Genomic DNA, 10,000 nt, shown 5'->3' with positions numbered 1-10,000 from the left:
GCTTGACCTAACCTACCCCAAATCACTACCAATAGCTTGACCTAACCCAGCCCACATCACTACCTATATCTTGACCTAACTCAGCCCAGATCACTACCAACAGCTTGCCTTAACCCAGCCCAGATCACTATCACTGGCTTGACCTAACTCAGCCCAGATCACTGGCATTAGCTTGACCTTACTCAGCCCAGATCACTACTAATAGCTTGACTTAACCCAGCCCTGACTGCTATTACTAGCTTGACCTAACTCAGCCCAGATCAATGCCACTAGCTTGACCTAACTCATTCCAGATCACTACCACTAGCTTAACCTAACCCTGTCTAGACTGCTACCAATAGCTTACCTAACTTAGCCCAGATCACTACCAATAGCTTGACCTACCTCAGCCCAGATCACTACCAATAGCTTGACCTAACTCAGCCCAGATCACTACCAATAGCTTGACTTAACCCAGCCCTGACTCCCTGACTACTATTACTAGCTTGACTTAACACAACCCATATCTCCACCACTAGTTTACCCTAACCAAGCTTAGATTACTACCACTAGCTTCACCTAACGTAGCCTAGTGTCCTGTAAACCCTATGACCTAGGAAGGGGCATTGACCCTCCACATGTTTGCACTAAATAATTATGAGGTCTTTTCTTCTATATAAAATACCCAACTCAACAAAACAACTTTCTTTCCAGATGGAGCGAAACCGAGACACAGGGACCACTAAGTGAAGTGAAAATAAGGAACTGTCCAATGAAGTGAGTGAAGAGGACCGCTTCCCTAACCTGTGAAGTGTTAAGGACCCTCCCACACTTCCCCATAAACCATTTGAAAAGTTACCCCAGTTTTCCAACGCCATCACAATGAAGATCGCCATTTTGAACGCCATCTTTATTCTTTGCTGCTGTACCTGGAAGATACTGGCCTTGCCTGATACCATATTCATAGGTGAGTGTTGCTTTGGAGTGTTCCTTCATTTTTGCCTTAGTCAAAATCGAAGATTGTGCGAAGGGTACACTGTTAAAAATTTGCATTAAAAAACCCTCCCATTAAGCTTAGCTACAACCCTCCTTTCAGCTTAGCTACACCCTTCCTTTAAGCTTGGCTGCACCCTCCCTTTAAGCTTAGCTGCAACCTCCCTTTCAGCTTAGCTACACCCTCCCATTAAGCTTAAATACACCCTACCTTTAAGCTTAGCTACACCCTCCCTTTAAGCTTAGCTACAACCCTCCTTTCAGCTTAGCCACACCCTCCCTTTAAAGTTCAATGACCGGATTGCCCGTCTCTCTTAATCCCCGCTAGAGTAAAAATGGAGAATTGTATAAGTAGGTCAAAGAAGAGGGAATTGGTTAAAAATAATTGGAGGGAAAGAGGAGGGAAAAGGGAGGGAAAGGAAGGGAAATTTCTAATAAATCATCCCCAGAGTTGAGAGAGAGAGAGAGAGAGAGAGAGGTCTGTTGCAAACATCTTTCTGTTTGTCTGAGTGGTTCTGTAAACATATATATATATATATGTATATATATATATATATATATATATATATATATATATATATATATATATATACATATATATATGTATATATATATACATATATATATATATATATATATATATATATATATATATATATATATATAAACAAAAAGTAGTATATAAACTTATCACCAGCACACACACACACACACACACACACACATATATATATATATATATATATATATATATATATATATATATATACATATTACATTTAATATACACAAATAATACACCATTAAAACCTAGTGAGAGAGAGAGAGAGAGAGAGAGAGAGAGAGAGAGAGAGAGAGAGAGAGAGAGAGAGATTTACACCATTCACATTTAGTAGTCTTTAACGATATTCAACAAATGTATGACTTATCAAAATGGTTTAATCAATTATAAGACTTTTTGACAAGTTTTGATAAAATGCGATTTTTTCCATAAGGTTTAATAAATTTCAATCAAAATCATATACTTTTCTGAGGTTGAAAAAGGGTCAAACAACTATATATTTTTTCCTAATTATATTTTTACGAGATTGAATACGACTACATCAAACTTATCACCATCACCACCATCATCATCATCATCTCCTACGCTTATTGACGCAAAGGGCCTCGGTTAGATATCGCCAGTCGTCTCTATCTTGAGCTTTCAATTCAATACTTCTTCATTCATCATCTCCCACTTCACACTTCACAGTCATCAGCCATGTAGGATGGGTCTTCCAACTCTTCTAGTGCCTTGTGGAGCCCAGTTGCAAGTCTGGTGAACTAATCTCTCTTGGGGAGTGCGAAGAGCATGCCCAAACCATCTCCATCTACCCCTTACCATAATCTCATCCACATATGGCACTCGAGTAATCTCTCCTATAGTTTCATTTCTAATCCTGTCCTGCCATTTAACTCCCAATATTCTTCTGAGGCCTTTGTTCTCAAATCTACAAAATCTGTTTGGATATTGTTTCTTTGTCATACCACGACTCACGTCCATACAGTAACACCGATCTCACTAAACTGATATATAGCCTGATTTTTATATGCATTTTCTAGCGATTTGATTTCCAAATATTCTTCAATATATAACGATAATTTAAACACTTTAGTTTTGCAATTCTATTTTCAAGATTTCATCACATCAAAGTATTATTAACAATATACTATAGTCAATTTTTTTTAGCGAGGCAGATTTGCACAGACTCGCCGGGGTGCCCTTTTAGCTCGGAAAAGTTTCCTGATCGCTGATTGGTTGGACTAGATGATTCTAACCAATCAGCGATCAGGAAACTTTTCCGAGCTAAAAGGGCACCGCTGCGAGTCGGTACAAATGCGCCTCATTAAAAGAAATTGACTATAGTATAATTAACTCCAACTAGGCTAAGGAAAGGCAAATTACACACGTCTGGTGGCCGATGTGGTAACATCCCTGACTGGTGATCGCCAGACTGGGGTTCGAGTCCCGCTCAAACTCGTTAGTTCCTTTGGTCGCTGCAACCTCACCATCCTTGAGAGCTAAGGATGTGGGGTTTAGGGGAGACATTAGTTCTACTTGCTAAGTTATTAGCAGTCATTGCCTGTCCCTCCTTGGTCCTAGCTTGGGTGGAGAGGTGGCTTGGGCACTGATCGCATGTATATGTATGTATGTATGTATGTATGTATATATATATATATATACATACAGGTATATATATATATATATATATATATATATATATATATATATATATATATATATATATATTACAGTATATATATATATATATATATATATATATATATATATATATGTATATATATATATATATATATATATACTGTATATATATATACTGTAAACATATATATATAGTATATATATATATATATATATATATATATATATATATATATATATATATATATATATATATATATATATATATATAAATATATATCATCATCAATTACGGGGTGTTCGATGTCGAACGGCCGTGGCCCTCTGCACAAAACTTCTCCATTCATTCCGGTCTTGAGCCTTCCTTTCCAACTCCACCATCGTTAGCCCGCACATCTCCATGATATTGTCACTCAATCTAGTTTTAGGCCTTCCTCTCGTTCTTGTACCATATATATATATATATATATATATATATATATATATATATATATATATTATATATATAAATATAAATATATATATATATATATATATATATATATATATATATATATACTGTAAATATATATATATACATATATACATATATATATATATATATATATATATATATATATATATATATACTGTAAATATATACAAATATATATACACACACACACATATATATATATATATATATATATATGTATATATATATATATATATATATATATATATATATATATATATATATATATATATATATATATACACACACATGGTCAGTCTCTAGGCCATTGTCCTGCTCGATAGGGCAATATCACTGTCCCTTGCCTCTGCCATTCATGAGCGGCCTTTAAACCTTGAAACCTTTACATATATCAGCACACCCAAGTCACATGTCTAAATGCCAGGAAATATATCAACATAAACAAATACCAAATATTTAAAAACCAAAGAAAAAAACATTTCTCCCGATGTTGTGTTGACGTAGTGACTTAGTGTTGAAATGTTACAAAGTTTCAATAGTATATATTCTTTTATCTTTTCTATAGTTCAAAACTAGGCAATTGTATATTCATAAAGTTCAAACTTGCAGCAAATGTTTTTATGTTGAACAGGCTGGCATGAGTTTTTTTTATAGTTTATAAATGAAATGTCTGTTTTAATGTTGTTGATGTTTTTTAGAATATTTTATTTTAATTGTTCATTACTTCTTATATGGTTATTTGTTTCCTTATTCCTTTCCTCACTGGGGTATTTTCCCCTGTTGGGACCCTTGGGCTTATAGCATCTTGCTTTTCCAACTAGGGTTGTAGCTTAGCTAGTAATAATAATAATAATAATAATAATAATAATAATAACCATAATAATAATAATAATACTAATAATAGCTATAATAATAATAATAATAATAATAATGATAATAAGAAAAATAATAATAACAATAATAATGATAATGATAATGATAATAATAATAATATTAAGAAAAATAATAATAATAATAATAATAATAATAATAATAATAATAATAATAATAATAATAATGCATAACAAGCTAGGGAAGGCCGTAAGTTGATTTAGTATTATCAAATTTGTTTATTTCTTCTTATAAAATGTATCTATTTTTATTTTCAAAATATTTTTGTATCAGACTGAGCAGAGAAACCTATTCTTTTAACTTCCTTTCAAGAAGATATTCTTTATGCAGACTAGAGAATAAAAGCTAACATAAATGGGAGTAAAAAGGGAATGTCAGACAGGAAAATGTCTGAGAATGAAGGAAATGAATAAGTTCAAATACCAGAGATAGAGAGATCTAAAAAGTTCAATTAAAATGTATAAGAATGAATGAGAAAGTAATGAAGGATTGAAGAATGATGAAGTAAAGAGAATATAGAAAGAAGAAAATTAATAACTTTAAATATCAGAGATAGAAATATTCAAAAAGTTCCATTATTCTGAAGATGTCATATCAAATCAGTATAAGAATGAATGACAAAGGAATGAGAATTATAAAGGAATGAGAATGATAAAGAAAAGAGAATAATATAGATAGAAGAGAATGAATAATTTCAAATATCAGAGATAGAAAGATTAAAAAAGTATCATTATTGTAAAGATGACATATCAAATCAGCAGGAGAATAAAAGAAAAAGGAATGAGAATGATAAAGGAATGAGAATGATAAGGAATGAGAATATAGATAGAAGAAAATTAATAATTTCAAATATCAGAGATAGAAAGATTAAAAAAGTACCATTATTATGAAGATGACATATCAAATCAGCTTAAGAATGAGTAAAGAATGAGAATGATGAAGAAAAGACAACATAAAAAGAAGAATGATAAAGAAAAGAGAATAACATGGAAAGAAGAATGATAAAGGGACGAACATCCCCCACGAATACAATTAAGGGAAAGACTCCTTTGTCAAGAGAATTCAGGTAGACACTTATGGTGATTGTATGACTGACTCGAGGGAGGGTGGGAGCGCTGGGTGGTGGGAATGCAATACTTGCGGATAAAATAGGTGATGAGAGATTGGGGTAGAGACCATGGAGCTGAAACAGGAAATAGAATTATTTTTTTCTTCTTTGAAGGGGTGGAAGAGACAAGGTATGTAGAAAAAATAGGATGAAGAAGGTGAATAGAGAGATGAGGTAAAAATAAAGTGGGTGGGAGAGACAAGGAATGTAGATTAAGAAGAGTATATATAGGATGAAGAAGGTGAATAGAAAGATGAGGTAAAAATAAAGTGGGTAACTTGGCAATGAATGTGGAGGAAGAGGTAGAAGAAGAGCAATAAAGATGTGAGGGGAAAAAGTGAGAAAATGAGGAAGAACAACAAAGATGTGAGGAAAAAAGGGGAAAATAAGGACGAGTGAGAACCATAAAGATGTAGGAGGAAAAATGAGTTAGAACAACACAATAGGTGAAGGAAAAAATGGAAAATGAGGAAGAGGAAGAACCATAAAGATGTAGGAGGAAAAATGAGGAAGAGGATATAGAACAAAGATGTGAGGGAAAAAGGGGGAAAATGAGGAAGAGGAAGAACCATAAAGATATAAGAGGGAAAATGAGGAAGAGGAACAACAATAAAGATGTGATGGGAGGAAGAACAACGACAAAGATGTGAGAAAAACGGGGAAAACGGAGGAAGAAGAACAACAAAGATGTGAAATGGAGGAAGGGGAAGAAAAACAACAAAGATGTGAAGGAAAAAAGGAAGAGGAAAAACAACAACAAAGATGTGAATGAAAAGAAGGAAGAGGAAGAAAAACAACAACAAAGATGTGAGGAAAAAGGGGGAAGAACAACAAAGATGTGAGGGGAAAAGGAGGAAGAGAAACAACATGAACAAAAACAAAGATGTGATGGGAAAAAGGAGGAAGAAGAACAACAAAGATGTGAAGGGAAAAAGGAGGAAGAACAGCAACATCAACAAACGAGTGAAGTGGAGGAAGAGGAAGAAAAACAACAGAGATGTGAGGGGAAAAAGGAAGAGAAAGAAGAACAACAAAGATGGGAGGGAAAAAGAAGAGCAACAACAAAGATGTGAGAAAAGGGGGGAAAACGGAAGAAGAAGAACAAATAAGTGAAGGGAAAAGGGAGGAAGAGGAAAAAACAACAAGAGGGGAAATAGGAAAAACAAATGAGAAAGAAAAACAACAAAGATGTAAAGGGAAAAGAGGAAGAAGAAGAACAACAACAAAGATGTGAAAAGAAAAGGGAGAAAGAGGAAGAAAAACAACAAGAGGAGAAAAAGGAAAAACAAATGAAAAGAAAAACAACAAAGATGTAAAGGGAAAAAAGAGGAAGAAAAACAACAAAGATGTAAAGGAAAAAAGAGGAAAAAGAAGAACAACAAAGATGTGAAAGGAAATAGAGGAAGAAAAACAACAAGAGAAGAAACCGGAAAAACAAACGAGGAAGAAAAACAACAAAGATATGTAGAAAAAAAGAAAAAAAAACGAAGACTCAAGAAGTAAGTCTGAGATGAAAAGATAATTGTTAATGACACCCCGTTGGCAACACAGCAAGACCCGAGATGAGGTTTTCGAAGGGGGTTCCCCCTCATATAACCCCCCCCCCAACCCCAAACCCCAAGTTCCCCCCCCCCCAAACCCCAAGCAACCCGCCCCCCCCAATTTCCCCACGGACTCAACCCCATCAGACGAGGCTGTATGGTCTACCTTCAACTATTCGAGAATAATTTCTGGCATTTATATTTCACATATGACTTCAGAATTCGTTTTTTACTTTTTATTTTCCTATTGTTACTAGTGTATGCGATCCGTCAAAAACGTACTTTTTTCCTATTGTTACTAGAGTATGCGAAGTAAAAAATGTACATTTATTTTTTACATATGACTTCAGAATTCGTTTTTTATTTTTATTTTTCTATTGCTACTAGTGTATGCGGCCCGTCAAAAATGTGCTCTTTTTTCCTATTGTTACTAGAGTATGCGAAGTCAAAAATGTACTTCTTTTCCTATTGTTACTAGAGTATGCGAAGTCAAAAATGTACTTTTTTCCTATTGTTACTAGAGTATGCGAAGTCAAAAATGTACTTTTTTTCCTATTGTTACTAGAGTATGCGAAGTCAAAAATGTACTATTTTCCTATTGTTACTAGAGTATGCGAAGTCAAAAATGTACTTTTTTCTATTGTTACTAGAGTATGCGAAGTCAAAAATGTACTTTTTTCCTATTGTTACTAGAGTGCGAAGTCAAAAATGTACTTTTTTCTATTGTTACTAGAGTATGCGAAGTAAAAAATGTACTTTTTTCTATTGTTACTAGAGTATGCGAAGTCAAAAATGTACTTTTTTCCTATTGTTACTAGAGTATGCGAAGTCAAAAATGTACTTTTTTCCTATTATTACTAGAGTATGCAAAGTCAAAAACGTACTTTTTTTCCTATTGTTACTAGAGTATGCGAAGTCAAAAATGTACTTTTTTCCTATTGTTACTAGAGTATGCGAAGTCAAAAATGTACTTTTTTTCCTATTGTTACTAGAGTATGCGAAGTCAAAAATGTACTTTTTTTCCTATTGTTACTAGAGTATGCGAAGTCAAAAATGTACTTTTTTCCTATTGTTACTAGTGTATGCGACCAACCAAAAACGTACTTTTTTTCCTATTGTTACTAGAGTGCGAAGTTAAAAATGTACCTTTTATCCTATTGTTACTAGAGTATGCGAAGTCAAAAATGTACTTTTTTCTATTGTTACTAGAGTATGCGAAGTCAAAAATGTACTTTTTTTCTATTGTTACTAGTGTGCGAAGTCAAAAATGTACTTTTTTCCTATTGTTACTAGAGTATGCGAAGTAAAAAATTTACTTTTTTCCTATTGTTACTAGAGTGCGAAGTCAAAAATGTACTTTTTTCCTATTGTTACTAGAGTATGCGAAGTCAAAAATGTACTTTTTTCCTATTGTTACTAGAGTATGCGAAGTCAAAAATGTACTTTTTTCCTATTGTTACTAGAGTATGCGAAGTCAAAAATGTACTTTTTTCCTATTGTTACTAGAGTATGCGAAGTCAAAAATGTACTTTTTTCCTATTGTTACTAGAGTATGCGGAGTCAAAAATGTACTTTTTTCTATTGTTACTAGAGTATGCGAAGTCAAAAATGTACTTTTTTCCTATTGTTACTAGAGTATGCGAAGTCAAAAATGTACTTTTTTCCTATTGTTACTAGAGTATGCGAAGTCAAAAATGTACTTTTTTCCTATTGTTACTAGAGTATGCGAAGTCAAAAATGTACTTTTTTCCTATTGTTACTAGAGTATGCGGAGTCAAAAATGTACTTTTTTCCTATTGTTACTAGAGTATGCGAAGTCAAAAATGTACTTTTTTCTATTGTTACTAGAGTATGCGAAGTCAAAAATGTACTTTTTTCCTATTGTTACTAGAGTATGCGAAGTCAAAAATGTACTTTTTTCTATTGTTACTAGAGTATGCGAAGTCAAAAATGTACTTTTTTCTATTGTTACTAGAGTATGCGAAGTCAAAAATTTACTTTTTTTCTATTGTTACTAGAGTATGCGAAGTCAAAAATGTACTTTTTTCCTATTGTTACTAGAGTATGCGAAGTCAAAAATGTACTTTTTTCCTATTGTTACTAGAGTATGCGGAGTCAAAAATGTACTTTTTTCTATTGTTACTAGAGTATGCGAAGTCAAAAATGTACTTTTTTCCTATTGTTACTAGAGTATGCGAAGTCAAAAATGTACTTTTTTCCTATTGTTACTAGAGTATGCGAAGTCAAAAATGTACTTTTTTCTATTGTTACTAGAGTATGCGAAGTCAAAAATGTACTTTTTTCCTATTGTTACTAGAGTATGCGAAGTCAAAAATGTACTTTTTTCTATTGTTACTAGAGTATGCGAAGTCAAAAATGTACTTTTTTCTATTGTTACTAGAGTATACGAAGTCAAAAATGTACTTCTTTCCTATTGTTACTAGAGTATGCGAAGTCAAAAATGTACTTTTTTCTATTATCACTAGAGTATGCGGAGTCAAAAATGTACTTTTTTCCTATTGTTACTAGAATATGCGAAGTCAAAAATGTACTTTTTTCCTATTGTTACTAGAATATGCGAAGTCAAAAATGTACTTTTTTCCTATTGTTACTAGAGTATGCGAAGTCAAAAATGTACTTTTTTCCTATTGTTACTAGAATATGCGAAGTCAAAAATGTACTTTTTTCCTATTGTTACTAGAGTATGCGAAGTCAAAAATGTACTTTTTCTTATTGTTACTAGAGTATGCGAAGTCAAAAATGTACTTTTTTCTATTGTTACTAGAGTATACGAAGTCAAAAATGTACTT

General features: G+C 32.9%; 1 protein-coding gene across 5 annotated transcripts in view; it reads left to right on the top strand.

Moving 5' to 3' along the window:
- Positions 1-696: 696 nt before the first annotated feature.
- The window catches only part of LOC137653789 (glutamate receptor ionotropic, kainate 2-like), a 104,148-nt gene continuing 94,844 nt past the window's right edge, over positions 697-10,000 (top strand). For all 5 annotated transcript variants that reach the window (XM_068387438.1, XM_068387437.1, XM_068387436.1 and 2 more), the window contains exon 1: positions 697-946. In XM_068387438.1, the coding sequence (XP_068243539.1) occupies positions 862-946 (85 nt within the window). In that variant the 5' untranslated portion in view covers positions 697-861. The remainder of the gene's footprint in view (positions 947-10,000) is intronic.

The sequence above is a fragment of the Palaemon carinicauda genome, chromosome 14 (genome assembly GCF_036898095.1).
Source record: "Palaemon carinicauda isolate YSFRI2023 chromosome 14, ASM3689809v2, whole genome shotgun sequence".
Taxonomy (NCBI): domain Eukaryota; kingdom Metazoa; phylum Arthropoda; class Malacostraca; order Decapoda; family Palaemonidae; genus Palaemon; species Palaemon carinicauda.
This window is presented reverse-complemented; position numbering and strand designations above follow the sequence as displayed.